This window comes from Antechinus flavipes, chromosome 1 (genome assembly GCF_016432865.1).
Source record: "Antechinus flavipes isolate AdamAnt ecotype Samford, QLD, Australia chromosome 1, AdamAnt_v2, whole genome shotgun sequence".
Taxonomy (NCBI): Eukaryota; Metazoa; Chordata; class Mammalia; order Dasyuromorphia; family Dasyuridae; genus Antechinus; species Antechinus flavipes.
In genome coordinates this window covers 725,391,941-725,411,355 of record NC_067398.1, presented here as the reverse complement: position 1 = coordinate 725,411,355, position 19,415 = coordinate 725,391,941, and the positions used below count along the sequence as shown (strand labels likewise).

The 19,415-nt window shown below is 43.4% G+C and overlaps 4 gene segments (V, D, J or C); all 4 read left to right on the top strand.

Annotated features, from left to right (window-relative positions):
- LOC127545880 (immunoglobulin lambda variable 7-46-like) overlaps positions 1 to 19,415 on the top strand; it is a 29,631-nt gene that overhangs the window by 434 nt on the left and 9,782 nt on the right.
- Positions 4,245 to 4,750, top strand: LOC127545879 (immunoglobulin lambda variable 7-43-like). The segment is given in 2 exon segments: positions 4,245 to 4,318; positions 4,446 to 4,750. Coding segments are annotated over 2 exon segments (351 nt in total).
- Positions 11,152 to 11,796, top strand: LOC127545874 (immunoglobulin lambda variable 7-46-like). The segment is given in 2 exon segments: positions 11,152 to 11,260; positions 11,372 to 11,796. Coding segments are annotated over 2 exon segments (453 nt in total).
- On the top strand, positions 15,718 to 16,384 carry LOC127545877 (immunoglobulin lambda variable 7-46-like). The segment is given in 2 exon segments: positions 15,718 to 15,772; positions 15,884 to 16,384. Coding segments are annotated over 2 exon segments (453 nt in total).

The window sequence follows — 19,415 nt, the reverse complement described above, 5'->3', positions numbered from 1 at the left end:
GAGGATGAGGCTCACTATTACTGTGCCTTGTGGTACAATGGTGGAACTCAGGCTCACAGTAACATACTCAGATGAGGAACTGAGACAAAAAGCTTCACAAGCCTGGTCCCAGATAGGCAGGCTACTCAAAGGTCTCTTGGAAGCTCAGGTCATTTCAAGGTGGGGGGTGGATGTTCTATATTCACTTGTTCTTTTGGCTGACCCAGCCCAGGCCTCAGAGTGGGCCCTTGAAAATGTGAACTGGTGGTGAGAGGGCAGATCTTCTCACACCTATGGAGGATTTCTGAAACTATCCAGTCCGACACATTCCAGGGACTCCCAGCTTAATCCATCCAGAGTAATGCTTCTCTTTCAAGTGTTGGTTACCAGGATCTTAAGGACTAGAAAACCAGTGGATAAGTGGTCTAGAACCAGATGAGAATTTGAGCACATCTTCCTTGTCAGGAAAGGGTGGCTGGCGTACAGATTTTAAAAATTATTTTATTCCCCCCCCCCCCAAATTCATGTAAAACAATTTTAACATTCTTTAAAAAAAAAAAAAAGAAAAACTCAAGAGTCCCAAATTTTCTCCCTACTTTCCCCCTTTACCCTTCCCTGAGACAGGAAACAATTTGACAGAGGTCACACATGTATAATCTTGCAACACTGATTCTGGGGAAAACTCTAGAATGGATCATTGAAGAAATAATTAATGACTTCCAAATCTGCCCCTGTATTCTTTCTAAGGTCATTGTCCTTGTCACAGTTGCTCCTGCCTTGCCCATATATATGTGTATATGTATGTGTACATGTGTGTATATATATATATATATATATATATATATATATATATATATATAGAGAGAGAGAGAGGAGAGAGAGAGAGAGAGAGAGAGAGAGAAAGAGAGAGATGTGTGATGTGAGTGTGGATATGTGCAGATATGCATGTTGTATATACATATGTATGTATATATATGTATATTGAAATACATCCTTGCTTAACTGTAGCCTGCTTAGGGAAAGTAGAGGGGATAAAAGGGGAAAAAAGAATAAAGTAAAAAGTGCACAGCAGAGAAAAAAAAATCTGCAAGGAAGCAAAAAAAAGATGGACAGTCATGAATATATAATTTCTTCTATTATTATATATGCTTTCTTGAACTGGAAGTTTATTATTAGATATTTTGAATCCTCCTTGATATTCTGCAGGAACATAGCAATGTTTTGTCTTGTTTTTCCTTATTCTATCTTCCTCTCTTTTTTATTTGCTTTTTTCTTATTTTGTATTTAGTTTTAAATAACTTTTTTTAAAAGGGGAAAAAATCTACTTCAACAAAAGAGAGAAAATGAGACCTCCCCTATTCTAGCTACCATTTGGACAAGGTAGGCTCAGGATAACAACACACATCCCTTGAAATAATATCTTGTCCGTCATGGATATTCTGCTTAACTCATTCCTTGCTGGCCAACATACTTCTATTTGGACTTCCCCACTCGTGAAACTTTATCATCCAGACCTTGTGAGATTCTCAAGGTCATACCTATAATGCTCTTTCACTTAAAAAGAGAAAAAAATGCAGATGCAAGGAACAGAGGCCAGGAGGCTTGGTCTGGTTGATTAGGGTCCTTCAAATATACCCTCATTATGGTTCAGCCATCAATTAAAATTCCACCTCTTCCTGAGCTGATTTGTGGATTGTGACCAGTGTAGAATGTCTACACGTGCTCCAAAGTCCACATGAAGGTTACATCAGGCATGTACCTGCACGTGGTCATGGGGACTGGATTCATTTGTGAGTTCTCTATTACACTAGTATGAGAGATAAGGGATAAATTTATGGTAGGGAAGAGGTTTTGGCTGAAGAGCTAACCTCAGTGTTTCCTCATTGACTTTAGGTTGCTTTGGGGCTAATTCCTCCAGGGCTGCTGAGGGGACTAGTATGGTTGATTCATGGTAGGGCTTGATTTCAGCTGAGAAATCACACAATCTTATCCAGAGGGAAGACGAAATTATGGACTCATGGATGTTTGTGAACTTCTTCTTCTCATGAATGTCACTCTGCCAAGTTAGGGGGGGAAGATTCCCTGGTCTCTTGAGATACTTTATGGGGAGGGATCTAGACAGGAAGTAAGTGAGCCTGCAAGAAAGATCCTGTGTAGATTTTTGATGAATGGATGTCTTTCCTATTGGTTTCAGCAGCCCTTTCTCAGGCTGTGTTGACTTATTCCTTATTCTACCTTCCTCTCTTTTTTATTTGCTTTTTTCTTATTTTGTATTTAGTCTTAAATAACATTTTTTTAAAAAAGTGAAAAAATCTACTTCAACATGGTGTTAACTCAGGAACATCTCTGACTGTGATCCCAGGAGAAACAGTCATCCCAACATGTAGCTCCAGGATGGGAGTAATCATCTTTTGTCAGTAGCCCTACTGGTATTAGTAGCTATATGATCAAGTTCCCAGAGAACTTATCTATGCTATGAGGTATCCCTTCCCATTTCTCAGGGTCTCTTCCTGGCAGAAAAGTGGACATCACTATTAACAGACTCTCAGACTGAAAATGGGGCCAACTATTTTTGGACCTTGCATTAGCTGCACAATGAGAGACTCAGTTGCATAATTGAGACACAAATTTATGGGCCAGACCATATTCCACTGCAAAAGTTACTCAAGATCGATGAGATTCTCAGATCAAATAAAAGACATGGCATGTTTGCCTATGCACCCTTGTTTCTGAAGCTGCAGTATTCACTAGGCCAGGACTAGGAGGTATGGCTCCTAGGGTGTACAAAGTGTTCCACCTGCAGAAGGTTTCTACGACCTTGCAGTCCTGACACCTTTTATGATCTTCCTGAGTTGCTCAGGGAGTTAAGTACTCCCAAAATATGATTGCCACAACATCTCCCTCAGTATTTGGTTAACGGTTGTTCTCTCCATTTTCATCAGGTACATAAGAATGAGATTAGAAGAGAAAAAGAAGGGAAGTGAAAAAGGTCAATTCGCCTGGGGAGCTGGAGCTTAGCACAGATGAGAGGAGGACTCTTTAGCTGCTGAGTGGAGCTGATCTGATTGGGGAAAGCTTTGATGCTGGGAACTGATTGGAAAAAAAGTATCTTATGCTGGGTGAAAAGCTGGGGAAGGCTTCTTTGCTCTATGGTGCCATCTGCAGATTGAAATAGGACATGTCCTTTAGAGGCTTGCTTGAGTCCTTCACTTCCATCTAGAGTTCTAAAAGTCCTATAAGCCTACAGAAAGAAGACCTGACTTTCTTTGAATATCTCAGGCTTAAAGGAAACCTTTAACCACTGGAACAGTGATACTCCGCCTTGTTGTGAAGCCAATGAAGAGGACATGGGCAGATTTGAAGATCTTAGCCTTGAGGCTGCTAGCAGCTTAAAGAACATAACTTCTATAGCCCCAGAGTAGCCGAGAAGCCCCCTCATCTAGAAAGAGAGAGAAGAAGTTTGAAACAGGATCCATTAATACTGCTCTCTGTAAAGACTGACCACTTTTCCCATTGCCCTCAGAGATAGCTCTAACATACACTGTTTTGACATCACACTTAAAGAATTTTGAAAAAGGAAAATCACGTCATTCTATGTTCACATTCTATTTACCTAATAGAAAAAGTCACGTTTCTGGAAAGCTCCTGAAGAACCAGCCTCCTATAGTCACCCCATTATCCTTTGCCCATGTCGAAGAGGCTGGGCTCCTATGCCATTCATAGTTAATGCTGGAGCCATGAAGTTAGTGACTCCCAACAGAGAGGGCTGAGTGCACTATGCTTAGTTACTGTGCATAGGAGAGGACCCAGGAGCTCCAAGGACACAGCGTAAGGGGCTGGGGGCCTGAGAGCAGATGAAAGGCCAACCCAATCACCTTCTGGCTCTGTCCCTGGTGGGTCCTAATTGTCATTGGGAGGCTTTGGCACTTGGCTCCAGCAGGGGCCCCTGTGGGACCACCATGTTTGAGTCATGTTGACTGCTCACAGCTCAGACACCACGCAGCCATGTCCAAAACTGGCAGGTGTCTCTGTGCCGTCAGGGATGCGGCCTCCCCCGTACCTGTTTCCTGGCTCTGCCCAGTTGAGGAAACACACAGAAAACCACCCACTGTCTACATATGTCAAATTTGTACCTACAAGGTCCCTGACACTGGGTACAAATCTCTGTAGCTGGGAGACATATTTGCATGACATAACTTCCATCCTCCCAGGTGGGGTGAAGTGGGGGATAAGAAGCCCTGGTGGGAGCCCAGCCCTAGCTCTTGGGCCCTCAGGAAGCAGAGCGTCTACGCCATGGACTTGACCCCTTTCCTTCTCATGCTGCTCAGTGTCTGCAAAGGTTGGGAAGAGAGAATTCCGGTGCTCTAGGGGGTGGATGAGGGGAGAGCTGGGAGGGAAATGAGTTGCCTTGGCAGGGATGGTCCTCTCTCTGTTTCTGATATATGTGTCTGTGCTGTTGGTTTCAGGGAGCAGTGCTCAGACTGTGGTGACTCAGGAGCCTTCTCTGACAGTGATCCTAGGAGGGACGGTCACCCTGACCTGCAGCTTCAGCACAGGGGCGGTCACTGCTGGGCACTATCCCAACTGGGTCCAACAAAAATCTGGCCAATCTCCCAGGGGGATCATTTCATACATTAGTAATCTTGTACCAGGTGTTCCTGCCCGGTTCTCAGGGTCTATCTTTGGGGGCAAAGCTGCCCTCGCCATCAAGGGGGCCCAGGCTGAGGATGAGGCTCACTATTACTGTATCCTGTGGTATGGCAATGCTTAGCACAGTGAGAGACTCCAATAGAGAACTGAGACAAAAATGTCAGGCCAGCCTGCTCCCAGCTGCACAGGCTCCCCGAGGGCTCTGGTTCCCAGATTCCAGGCTTGACTTGAGATGTTTCTACACTCACTTCCCATAAGATCCTCGTTCCTGCCATTATTGGTTAGATCAGTGCTAGCAATGGGTCCGGGCTGCTCTGGGGCAGCCATGTTGTGGGCTTATGTTGGCAGCCTTGTTTGTAACAAGCCAAATGAGTCCAAGAATCCTGATGCCCTCAACACATACGAGCTCAGCAAATTTAACAAAGGAAGTTTCGGTTTTCCCTCCAAGTTGTTTTTCCTTTATTTTTGAAGAAGATCAATGACATCATGGCTCAATTCTTGATGTGAGGCAGAGTTCACAAGGGCATCAGCCTCGCCCCCTCTTCCAGAGCCATCAAATTCCAGCAAGGAGACAAGTCAGGATGACTGGCAATGAGCCAGGATGCAGTGGATGACCCTGGTGTCTTCGAATGGGGTAGAAATCAGTCCAAGTGCATGAGGCTCATTAACACATATTGGAAAGGGGAAGGAAGTACCATTGGGGAAGGGTAGTAATATGGAAGAAAGGTTATGCTTTTATTTGGTCCAAAGACACAGAAGCTATTCTTGGGCAACTATGGATATTCATGATGCCTTGAACTTCATTTTACAGCAAAAATCTTTAACTGAGGAAAGGAAATCTTATATCTGTGTGCAGAACTTTATGAATCTTGGGTATCCATTTGGGGTGGGGGGTAGAGCAATGACTTTTCCCATTTAATAGTATTTTATTTTTTCCAATTACTTGTAAATCATTTTCAATATTCATCTTTGTGATGTTTTGAGCTCCTGATTTTTTCTCTCTCCTTCCTTTCCCTGTCCCTTCCCCAAGACAGCAAGATATCTGGAATATTATACATGCACAATCATGGTGAACGTCTTTCCACATTGCTTGTGAAAAAAGACTCAGAACAAAATGAGAAAACTGGATACTCATTGTTAATCCTCTCTACAATCCTCATGTTGAGACACAAAAGATGAAGGGAAGTTGGAGATGCCTAGTTTTGGAGGGTTCTGGGGAACAAAGAAAAGGCATTCTAAACAGTAGTCTATGAAAGAGACTTTTACATAGAAAGGGCAGCATTTCAAAGTTCTCTCTGGCTTTGGTGATGCTGTAAGCTCCCTCTGAGTGGGACACCCTGTGCCTGCATCACTCACACTCTCACAGAGCTGGCACCCAGCGGATGCTTCCCAGATGCCTCCCAAGGAACCGGGCACTTGGCTCTGGGTGCCAGACTGGTGATCTTGTTAGTAACTAACAACCCATCTCCTCCCTGGGTGGTGAGTGACCAGAACTAGTTGTTTGGGAGCAGAGAGCAGGGCCCTTTCCTCTTGGCTCCCTCCCATTCCAGAAGCAGGCTCCTCACCATACCCACAGGGAGATTGCATCCACAGAGCCCACCAAGCATTTCCCGCACAAGCCCTATTAGCACTACTCCATCCCCCCCCATTTCCCTATAACACAATACACAAGGAAACATTCCAGTTCTGAGACCATCCAAAGGAGTATTCTTTGTATCTCCGTCCTTTCTTCCCAAATTGATGGCTCTAGAATTGCCACCTGGGACAGCCCCATGGCCGCCCAGGGTTCCTGCTATTCCCAGATTCATATACTTTGTTCAGGCAGCCTCATCAGGAGTGGGAGGTGGGAGATCCTTCTAGAGCTACAGACACTGAGATGCTTTGCCCTGTCGCTGGCTTTCCCACCTCCTGATGGGGCAGCTTGAAAGTCCCTTTCTGGGGATCTCCCGAGGTCATCGTGATGGTTAAATGAGAGCTCCCATGTCAGGTTGCAAATAACCCCACACACCCTGACAGCTTTGCCTTTCCCCAGCAAGGGCCAAGACCCCAGACAATTACAACTGAGAAAAATATCTGTATGAGAGCGCCTTCTGTCCTCCCAGAGTGAGGTGGGATGGGGGAGGGAGACCAGGGACTGGTGGAAACCTAGCTCCAGCTCTGGAGCCTCAGGAAGCAGAGGATCCACTTCAGGGACTTGCCTCCTCTCCTCGTATGGCTTACTCTCTGCAAACCTGAGCCCTTGGGGGAGAATTAGGGGAGAGCTGGGCAGGAAGCAAGGGACCTTGGAGTGATGCCCTTGGGTCCATTTCTGATATCTGTCTGTCCTTGTGTTTTCAGGGGTAGGAACTCGGGTTGGAGTAACCCAGGAACCTTCTCTCCTCTGGTCTCTTCTTTCTCTGCTCATCCCACTCCCAGCTACCAAACTGATTTTCCTGAAGGGCCACTGTGACCAGGGTTCTCCAAGCCTTTATCCTCTCTAATGGATCTAATTTAAGTTCCTCTTTAAAAATTGAAGCTTTTTACAACCCAGTCCCAACTTACCTTTCCCATATGTTCATCCATTTTCCCCTCTCTGAAGTCATTGCTCTTGCCAGATTTTGCATTGCTCTCCCCCTGGTTGGAACATGCTCCCACCTAGTTCTGCCTCTTATGAAACCTTCAAGGCTGAGCTCAAGTGAGATTTTAGGTGAATCCTTACCTGGTTCTTTCAGTTTCCTGTCCTCCTATTCCCTGGTATTTACTTTGATTTTAATATATACTATAAATATATATATATGTAATGTTCTTCTCTAAAGTGTAATGTTCTCTGGGAGCAGATTTCTTGGGGGGCTTTTGGAGGCAGCCTTAGTTTCAGTTCAGTGTAATCACCCTGAATGCAGCCAGGTATTAAAGTCAAAATCCTTTATTGTCTCTGTCAAAATCTTATCTCCTTTACTTGGGGCTTGGCTAGGTTTCTGGAAGCCTTCCGGATCTTGCCTCTAGTCCTTTGCCTCTGCCAGCTTCAGCCTCTAGCTCCATCCAAATGTCTCCAAATCCAAAGGTTTGTACTTCAGCCTCCAGACAGCACAAAGGTGGAAAATGGAATGAATCTGTTTCTGCCTCTGAGAGTGGGCTTGTCCTTCCCGACTTCTGAATGTCCTGGACTGAATCCTGGTTGAGGCTCCTAGATTATATATGCTCTCTCAAAGGTGTGAATCTTGTAGAACTCTGATAAGTACTAAGTACATTAGTGAACTAGAGAACTGTTAAATACGATGCTAAATTAGATAACTGACTTAGCACCTTGTAAGAATCCTAACATACATATATATATATATACACATAAATATACATATTTAAATATACATATAAACTATATACAATGTACACATATATATGGACAAATATGTACATAAGTGGATAGAAATTATACATAATTTCTACCTCATATCCAGAGATAGCATTATATATGTGTCTGTGTTTACATATATATAAACACATTTATAGAAGTATACATATATATATACATATGTAAAACTATATCTATAAAGTATTTTTTTCTACAAGGATGTTTTAATTACTGAAATATGGCAGAACAAGGAGATTCATGTGGGAGACGTAGAGGACAGCCGCTTGAGCATAAATATAGACAGTTCTGTAGGACCTGAAAGGAAATAGTCTCTCAGGTAAAAGGCCTGAGGATACCAAAATGGAAGCCATACAGAAACAAAAACACTGAACAATGTCTGAGATGCTTGCAGTGTCTCGATTCACAAAAGATAGTTTGAAAATCATTATTTTCATGGTTTTATAGCTTATTATTATGGAACTTAGAATAAAAGAACTGTTTAATGATTGTGGGAAGATTGCTTAGTCACTAGCAAAAACAGAGACGAAAGTCACTAAAGCTGGGAAGCTGCTGGGATTGAGCACAGACAACAAGCTCAGCATTTAATGGAGAGGGCTGATCTGACTGGGGGAAAGCATTAATGCTGGGAGCTGATGGGAGGAAAAGGACATCCTTTGCTGTATGAAGGGATGATTGGCCAAAAGCTGCTTTTTTCTGTAATACCATCTACAGGTTAATACAGATGATAATCCCACAGAGGGTAGCCTATGTTGCCTTTTAGTGACAACTATGAGAGAAAATTCCTTAATACCCAATAGACCCAGAGAAGGGAATAAGCATTTATGTAGCTGCTAAGCCCTTTTGACACAGACCTATATTTCAATTTTTATACACTTTGGATGGGGCCAAAAAAAAACATTTGATTTGCTTGACTCTACATATTACAGCTGGGTTCCTCAGTGGATAAAATGCTGTGCCTGGACTCAGAAAATGCTGAGTTCAAATCTAGTCACAGACATCAGCCATGTAGCATTGGGCAAGTCACTTTTTTTGCCTTAATACACTGAAGAAAAAAACTACAAGCATTCCAGGGACTTTGCCAAGAAAATATATGGACAGTGTGTTCCATGGAGTGAGAAACTATTGGCAAGAATGAACAACTGAAAAGCATAAACAATCCATTTGCAAGAAAGGTTTCATTTCTTCTTTTATTCTAAGTTGGGGGGTGGGTAGAGGAATGAGAAGAAAGGAAGGACAAATTTTGTTGCTTGGGAAAAATAGGATGTATTTTCAAATAATATGTAGGGAATCTTAGGAGAACCAGGGGAAAGTTCCCATCAGCCATATGGAATTGATGTCATTTATTTTTCAAAAACTGAATTCCAAAAACATATATTCTTACCTTGAAATTACCACCCATATGAAAGAGTGTTCCAAATCATTATTGATCAGAGAAATGCAAATTAAGACAACTCTGAGATACCACTACACACCTGTCAGATTGGCTAAGATGACAGGAAAAAATAATGATGAATGTTGGAGGGGATGCGGGAAAACTGGGACACTAATGCATTGTTGGTGGAGTTGTGAACGAATCCAACCATTCTGGAGAGCAATCTGGAATTATGCCCAAAAAATTATCAAATTGTGCATACCCTTTGACCCAGCAGTGTTTCTATTGGGCTTATATCCCAAAGAAATACTAAAGAAGGGAAAGGGACCTGTATGTGCCAAAATGTTTGTAGCAGCCCTGTTTGTAGTGGCTAGAAACTGGAAAATGAATGGATGCCCATCAATTGGAGAATGGCTGGGTAAATTGTGGCATATGAATGTTATGGAATATTATTGTTCTGTAAGAAATGACCAGCAGGATGAATACAGAGAGGACTGGCGAGACTTACATGAACTGATGCTGAGTGAAATTAGCAGAACCAGGAGATCATTATATACCTCAACAATGATACTGAATGAGGATGTATTCTGATGGAAGTGGATTTCTTTGACAAAGAGACCTGAGTTTCAATTGATAAATGACGGACAAAAGCAGCTACACCCAAAGAAAGAATACTGGGAAACGAATGTAAACTATCTGCATTTTTGTTTTTCTTCCCGGGTTATTTATACCTTCTGAATCCAATTCTCCCTATGCAACAAGAGAACTGTTCGGTTCTGCAAACATATATTGTATCTAGGATATACTGCGACATATCCAACATATAAAGGACTGCTTGCCATCTAGGGGAGGGGGTGGAGGGAGGGAGGGAAAAAAATCAGAACAGAAACGAGTGTCAATATAAAGTAATTATTAAATAAAAATTAAAAAAAAAAGAGAATGAAGAACAAGCAAAAAAAAAAAAAAAAAAGAAAGAAAAGTTTAGATGGCCGTACAAAGAGAGTAACAATTATTGTCTAGCACTAGCAGAATTAATATTTAAAAATAAATATATAGGCAGCCTTGTGATGGGAGCATTGTTGGGACTGTTTCCATAGCTCTGGAAGCAGATGCTAATGGTGGGACCTACAAGACTTCCTTTCCTTCATCCCTGATTAGGGCAGCACCAAAGTTCCCCAACACTTATGACCTCTACCTTCCAGGGTCACTGTGAGGATCTCATGAGATCCTAGAAGTGAAAGATTTTGCCAGCCTTAAAGGGGGATATGGAGGCCGCCTATTGCTACCATGACTGTGACCTCAGGGATGCTTTCTAAACACTGGCCAGATGGAGGGGGTCCCTCGGCTCAGCTGGCTGGCTCGGTTCATCTGAAGGACTGAGTTCAGAAGATGAGATCCGAGGGTCACAGCCCAAAGACATGGCGTCATGGAACCAGATGATGGTACATTCAGGTACTTATTAACAGTATATTAAGGTGATGTTTTCTCACTGACAGAAGGCGGCTCGGTGGCTTAGCTCCAGCAGGGGTCGCTGTGGGACTACGTGGCTACATTGTTGCAGGGCTTGACCACAGCAGGAAATCAGGAAACCACAGGCAGAGTGGGCTTTGAGGCTCCTGAAGCTTCTGCCCTGCAGCTGGGTCCTGGCTGGGCCAGGGGGCAACCTCAGGGCCAGACCACAATCTGCTCCACCCGTCTCTATAGGAAGTCGAGAGCCAGCAGGAGTCCCAGCCCAGGGCCCCAGCGAGGGCACTTTAGAGAGTTATTTGCATAAAGGAATGTTCCAGCCTCCCAGGAAGGGGTGGGGTGGAGGATAAGAGGGAGCCCGGCCCGAGCTCTGGGCCCTAGGAAGCAGAGCATCGACACCATGGCCTTGAGTCTTCTCTTCATCCTGCTTGCTCTCTGCACAGGTTGGGGAGAGACTCTGAGGGCTCTTGGGGGAGAAGGGATGAGCGGGGATGGGGGTGAGGAAGGTAGATTGTCTCTGTTCCTGATATATGTGTCTGTGCTGTTGGTTTCAGGGAGCAGTGCCCAGGCTGTGGTGACTCAGGAGCCTTCTTTGACCGTGATCCCAGGAGGGACAGTCACTCTGACCTGCAGCTCCAGCACAGGGGCGGTCACCTCTGGGCACTATCCTGCGTGGATCCAGCAGAAATCTGGTCAATCCCCCAGGGGGCTCATTTACCACACCAGCAGTCTTGTACCAGGTGTCCCTGCTCGGTTCTCCGGGTCCCTCCTTGGGGACAAAGCTGCCCTCACCATCAAGGGGGCCCAGCCTGAGGATGAGGCTCACTATTACTGTGCCTTGTATTATAGTGGTCGATGGCACAGTGAGAGAGACAGATGTAGAACTGAGACAAAAACCTCTTCTTGCCCTGCTTGCATGCATCCATATGCTTTGACCACCTCTCTGAAAAACCTCAAGTCATAAGAATCTGAGGCTAAGATGGCCCCATGTCTGGCCACATCTGATTATTGTGGGTGTTTCCAGGTTCACAGTGTGAAGACATGTTATACACCAGGAGCACATGCAGTGGGAGCCAAGTAGCAGAAGGAAGTGATTGTAAATCTTGTCACTTGAGATATCATTAAATGGAGAGAAACTTGGGGGGGGGGTTGAGTTGTAACTCAAGGCAAAGAGCAGGGTAACAGAAGATTGGCCAATGGGAGCTCCCAGTTCTCCCCTTCAGAGCCTGCACAAGGATTCTGAAGAAAAAAATCATCTCACTGAACAAAGTCAGAAGGACTGATGGTTCTCCTGGTAGGAAGCAACATGAGGAGGAGCACAAAAATGGAGGATCTACCCAACTTTCCAGCACTTGGTCAGTTAATAAAAAGCTAATAAACACTTCACAAGGGCCTAATTTATGTGAGTTACTGTCCTACACATGGAGGATACAAAGAAAGGCAAAAAGACTGATTTTCACTCTGAAAAATTGGGTTCAAGCTCTACTCCAAACGTGAGATGTATGTCAGTAACAGAGAAGTGACTTGTCCAAGAAGTCTCTGTAAAATGAGGGGATTATAACCTTTAGAGTCCCTTTTAGAGCTAGAAGCATGGTCCTTTAAAGGGACGCTCTTTGAGAGGAGATACTATCTGACTTCATTTGTACGCCAGGAGCTCAGCACAGTGCTGGGCACATAACAAGTACTTAGTGAAGCCTTTCTCAATGTCTCTGATTTTCAAAGTAATCCACATGACACAGATCTTTATGGTCTCCAAAGGAGGAAGAGATTCTCCTCAGCTGCCTTTTCTGGTGGTTTCTAGCTATACAACTTCTCTCTCAGGCGTCCCCTTTTCTCTACTCACCAGGACACCCCCCATATCAGATCTGGAACCTCTAGAATCCTGCCATGGCTCCTTCCTTGCTCCCTGCCTCCAGTCTCTTCTTTCTCTGATCATCTCCTACTCAGCTACTAAACTGATTTTCCTCCTACTGACCATGGCTCTCCAAGCCTTGGTCATCTCTCATGGATACAATTCAAGCATCTCTCTTAAAAATTCAAAGCCTTTTACAACCTAGTCCCAACTTACCTTTCCCATATATTCATCCATTTTCCCCTCTCTGAAGCCATTGCCCTTGCCAGATTTTACATTGCTCTCCCTCTGGTTGGAACATGTTCCCACCTGGCTCTGCCTCTTATGATACCTTCAAGCCTGAGCTCAAGTGAGATTTTACATGAATCCTTATCTGCTCCTTTCAGCTGCTCATGTCCTATTCCCTGACATTTACTTTGCATTCAATATATACTAAAAAATATATGTATAAATACAAGTTTACCTATTTAAATATACATATATACTATATACAATGTACACACATATATGGACAAATATGTATGTACATGGAAAGAAATAGCATGTAATTTCTACCTTATACCCTCAGATAGCATTATATATGTTCATGTTTATATGCATGTAAACATATTTATATAAGTATGCATATAGACATATGTGTAACTATATCTACATAGGCCGTTTCCTACATGGATGTTTTAATGACTGACATATGGCAGAGCAAGGAGATTCATGTGCGAGACATAGAGGGCAGCAGCCTGAGCAGAAATATAGACAGTTCTGTAGGACCTGAGAGAAAATAGTCTCTCAGGTAAGAGGCCTGAGGGTACCAGAATGGAAGCCACACAGAAATAAAGACACTGAACAATGCTGAGATGCCTGCAGTGTCTTGATTTAGGAAAAAATAGTCTGAAAATCATCATTGTCATGATTTTATAGCTTATTATTATGGAACTTGGAATAAAAGAATGGTTTGAAGATTGTGGGAAGATTGCTTAGTCACTAGCAAAAACAGAGACGAAAGTCACTAAAGCTGGGAAGCTGCCTGGAGCTGAGCACAGCTAACGAGCTCAGCAGTTAATGGAGAGAGCTGATCTGACTGGGGGAAAGCCTGACTGGGAGCTGATGGAGGAAAAGACATCCTTTCCTATATGAAGGGATGATTGGCCCAAACCTGCTTTCTTCTGTAATACCATCTACAAGTAATACAGATGATAATCCCTCCGAGGCTGGCCTCTAGTGCCTTTTAGGGACATCTATGGATCAAGAGAGGGAATTCCAAAATACCCAATCCACCCAGAGAAGGGAGTAAGCATTTCTTTAGCATCTATTATATGCTAATCCCTTTTTATACATAGATGTGAATTTCAATACTTATACACTTTAAGATATTTGTTTTGCTAGTCTCTACATGTTCCAGCTGGGTGGCTCAGTGAATAGAACGCTTTACCTGACTCAGAAAGTGTATTGAGTTCAAATCCAATCACAGACACCAGCCATGTAGCACCAAGTCACTCTGTTTGTCTTAATTCACTGGAGGACAAAACTACAAATCCCTCCAGTGCCTTTGAAAGAAAATCCATGGGCATGGAATGAGAAACTATTGGCAGAATAAACAACTGAAAAGCTTAAACAATCCGTTTGCAAGAAAGGTTTCATTTCTTCTTTTTTCTAAGTTGGGGCTAGATAGAGGATTGAGAGGAAAGGAAGGTCAAACTTTGCTGAGTGGAAAGATAGGATGTATTTTAAAACAGTATGTGGGGAATCTTAATAGAATGAGGGCAAAGTGCCCATCAACCATATGGCATTGATGTCAGATATTTTTCAAAACCCAAGTTCCAAAAATATATATTGGCCTTTGTTAACTGCCTTGAAAAATTTAGATGGCCAAGACAAAGAGAATAACAATTATTATCTACCAGTATCAGCACTGATATTTAAAAAATAAAAATACAGGGGGTAGCTTGGTGGTGGAGTGGAGAGGGTACCAACCCTAAAGTCAGGAGGACACAAGTTCAAATCTGGCCTAAACAAGTAACACTTCCTAGCTTTGTGACCCTGGAAAGTCACTTGACTCGAATTGCCTCAGCAAAATTAATAGATGGTACATAGATAGATAGATAGATAGATAGATGGATGGATGAGTGAATGAATGAAGAAGTAAACAAATAAATGAATGAATAAATAAATAAATGAACAAAGAAATAAATAACTAAAACAAACAAATAAATAAGTAAATAGACAGGCAGCCTTGTGATGGGCGCATGTCTGGAACAGTTTCCATAGCTCTGGCAGCAGCTACTAATAGTGGGACCTATAAAATCATGAAAATAATGATATTCAAAACACCTTTCCCTCATCCCTGATTAGGGCAGCACCAAAGTGCTCCAACACTTATGACCTCTACTTTCCAGCGTCACTGTGAGGATCTCATGAGATCCTAGAAGTGAAAGATTTTGCCAGCCTTAAAGGGGGATATGGAGGCCGCCTATTGCTAGCATGGCTGTGACCTCAGGGATGCTTTCTAAACACTGGCCAGATGGAGGGGGTCCCTCGGCTCAGCTGGCTGGCTCGGTTCATCTGAAGGACTGAGTTCAGAAGATGAGATCCGAGGGTCACAGCCCAAAGACATGGCGTCATGGAACCAGATGATGGTACATTCAGGTACTTATTAACAGTATATTAAGGTGATGTTTTCTCACTGACAGAAGGCAGCTTGGTGGCTTAGCTCCAGCAGGGGTCGCTGTGGGACTACCGTGGCTACATTGTTGCAGGGCTTGACCACAGCAGGAAATCAGGAAACCACAGGCAGAGTGGGCTTTGAGGCTCCTGAAGCTTCTGCCCTGCAGCTGGGTCCTGGCTGGGCCAGGGGGCAACCTCAGGGCCAGACCACAGTCTGCTCCACCCGTCTCTATAGGAACTCGAGAGCCAGCAGGAGTCCCAGCCCAGGGCCCCAGCGAGGGCACTTTAGAGAGTTATTTGCATAAAGGAATGTTCCAGCCTCCCAGGAAGGGGTGGGGTGGGGGATAAGAGGGAGCCGGGCCCTAGCTGTGGGGTCCTAGGAAGCAGAGCATCGATACCATGGCCTTGAGTCTTCTCTTCATCCTGCTTGCTCTCTGCACAGGTTGGGGAGAGACTCTGAGGGCTCTTGGGGGAGAAGGGATGAGCGGGGATGGGGGTGAGGAAGGTAGATTGTCTCTGTTCCTGATATATGTGTCTGTGCTGTTGGTTTCAGGGAGCAGTGCCCAGGCTGTGGTGACTCAGGAGCCTTCTCTGACCGTGATCCCAGGAGGGACAGTCACTCTGACCTGCAGCTCCAGCACAGGGGCGGTCACCTCTGGGAACTATCCTTGCTGGATCCAGCAGAAATCTGGCCAGTCCCCCAGGGGGCTCATTTACGGCACCAACAATCTTTTACCAGGTGTCCCTGCTCGGTTTTCAGGGTCCCTCCTTGGGGACAAAGCTGCCCTCACCATCAAGGGGGCCCAGCCTGAGGATGAGGCTCACTATTACTGTGTCTTGCATTATAGTGGTCGATGGCACAGTGAGAGAGACAGATGTAGAACTGAGACAAAAACCTCTTCTTGCCCTATTTGTATGCATCCATATGCTTTGACCACCTCTCTGAAAAACCTCAAGTCATAAGAATCTGAGGCTAAGATGGCCCCATGTCTGGCCACATCTGATTATTGTGGGTGTTTCCAGGTTCACAGTGTGAAGACATGTTATACACCAGGAGCACATGCAGTGGGAGCCAAGTAGGAGAAGGAAGTGATTGTAAATCTTGTCACTTGAGATATCATTAAATGGAGAAAAACTTGGTGGTGGGGGGGGGGGGTTGAGTTGTAACTCAAGGCAAAGAGCAGGGTAACAGAAGATTGGCCAATGGGAGCTCCCAGGTCTCCCCTTCAGAGCCTGCACAGGGATTCTGAAGAAAAAAATCATCTCACTGAACAAAGTCAGAAGGACTGATGGTTCTCCTGGTAGGGAGCTGCATGAGGAGGAGCACAAAAATGGAGGATCTGCTCAACTTTCCAGCACTTGGTCAGTTAATAAAAAGCTAATAAACACTTCACAAGGGCCTAATTTATGTGAGTTACTGTCCTACACATGGAGGATACAAAGAAAGGCAAAAAGACTGATTTTCACTCTGAAAAATTGGGTTCAAGCTCTACTCCAAACGTGAGATGTATGTCAGTAACAGAGAAGTGACTTGTCCAAGAAGTCTCTGTAAAATGAGGAAATTATAACCTTTAGAGTCCCTTTTAGAGCTAGAAGCATGGTCCTTTAAAGGGACACTCTTTGAGAGGAGATACTATCTGACTTACTTCATTTGTACGCCAGGAGCTCAGCACAGTGCTGGGCACATAACAAGTACTTAGTGAAGCCTTTCTCAATGTCTCTGATTTTCAAAGTAATCCATATGACACAGATCTTAATGGCCTCCAAAGGAGGAAGAGATTCTCCTCAGCTGCCTTTTCTGGTGGTTTCTAGCTACACAACTTCTCTCTCAGGCGTCCCCTTTTCTCTACTCACCAGGACACCCCCCATATCAGATCTGGAACCTCTAGAATCCTGCCATGGCTCCTTCCTTGCTCCCTGCCTCCAGTCTCTTCTTTCTCTGATCATCTCCTATTCAGCTACTAAACTGATTTTCCTCCTACTGACCATGGCTCTCCCAGCCTTGGTCATCTCTCATGGATACAATTCAAGCATCTCTCTTAAAAATTCAAAGCCTTTTACAACCCAGTCCCAACTTACCTTTCCCATATATTCATCCATTTTCCCCTCTCTGAAGCCATTGCTCTTGCCAGATTTTGCATTGCTCTCCCTCTGGTTGGAACATGCTCCCACCTGGCTCTGCCTCTTATGATACCTTCAAGCCTGAGCTCAAGTGAGATTTTACATGAATCCTTATCTGGACCTTTCAGCTGCTCATGTCCTATTCCCTGACATTTACTTTGCATTCAATATATACTAAAAAATATATGTACAAATACAAGTTTACCTATTTAAATATACATATATACTATATACAATGTACACACATATATGGACAAATATGTATGTACATGGAAAGAAATAGCATCTAATTTCTACCTTATACCCTCAGATAGCATTATATATGTTCATGTTTATATGCATGTAAACATATTTATATAAGTATGCATATAGACATATGTATAACTATATCTACATAGGCCGTTTCCTACATGGATGTTTAAATGACTGACATATGGCAGAGCAAGGAGATTCATGTGCGAGACATAGACGGCAGCAGCCTGAGCAGAAATATAGACAGTTCTGTAGGACCTGAGAGAAAATAGTCTCTCAGGTAAGAGGCCTGAGGGTACCAGAATGGAAGTCATACAGAAATAAAGACACTGAACAATGCTGAGATGCCTGCAGTGTCTTGATTTAGGAAAAAATAGTCTGAAAATCATCATTGTCATGATTTTATAGCTTATTATTATGGAACTTGGAATAAAAGAATGGTTTGAAGATTGCGGGAAGATTGCTTAATCACTAGCAAAAACAGAGACGAAAGTCACTAAAGCTGGGAAGCTGCCTGGAGCTGAGCACAGCTAACGAGCTCAGCAGTTAATGGAGAGAGCTGATCTGACTGGGGGAAAGCCTGACTGGGAGCTGATGGAGCAAAAGACATCCTTTCCTATATGAAGGGATGATTGGCCCAAACCTGCTTTCTTCTGTAATACCATCTACAAGTTAATACAGATGATAATCCCTCCGAGGCTGGCCTCTAGTGCCTTTTAGGGACATCTATGGATCAAGAGAGGGAATTCCAAAATACCCAATCCACCCAGAGAAGGGAGTAAGCATTTCTTTAGCATCTATTATATGCTAATCCCTTTTTATACATAGATGTGAATTTCAATACTCATAAACTTTAAGATATTTGTTTTGCTAGTCTCTACATGTTCCAGCTGGGTGGCTCAGTGAATAGAACGCTTTACCTGGACTCAGAAAGTGTATTGAGTTCAAATCCAATCACAGACACCAGCCATGTAGCACCAAGTCACTCTGTTTGTCTTAATTCACTGGAGGACAAAACTACAAATCCCTCCAGTGCCTTTGAAAGAAAATCCATGGGCATGGAATGAGAAACTATTGGCAGAATAAACAACTGAAAAGCTTAAACAATCTGTTTGCAAGAAAGGTTTCATTTCTTCTTTTTTCTAAGTTGGGGCTAGATCGAGGATTGAGAGGAAAGGAAGGTCAAACTTTGCTGAGTGGAAAGATAGGATGTATTTTAAAACAGTATGTGGGGAATCTTAATAGAATGAGGGCAAAGTGCCCATCAACCATATGGCATTGATGTCAGATATTTTTCAAAACCCAAGTTCCAGAAGTATATATTGGCCTTTGTTAACTGCCTTGAAAAATTTAGATGGCCAAGACAAAGAGAATAACAATTATTATCTACCAGTATCAGCACTGATATTTAAAAAATAAAAATACAAGGGGTAGCTTGGTGGTGGAGTGGATAGGGTACCCACCCTAAAGTCAGGAGGACACAAGTTCAAATCTGGTCTAAACAAGTAACACTTCCTAGCTTTGTGACCCTGGAAAGTCACTTGACTCGAATTGCCTCAGCAAAATTAATAGATGGTACATAGATAGATAGATAGATAGATAGATAGATAGATAGATGGATGGATGAGTGAATGAATGAAGAAGTAAACAAATAAATGAATGAATAAATAAATAAATGAACAAAGAAATAAATAACTAAAACAAACAAATAA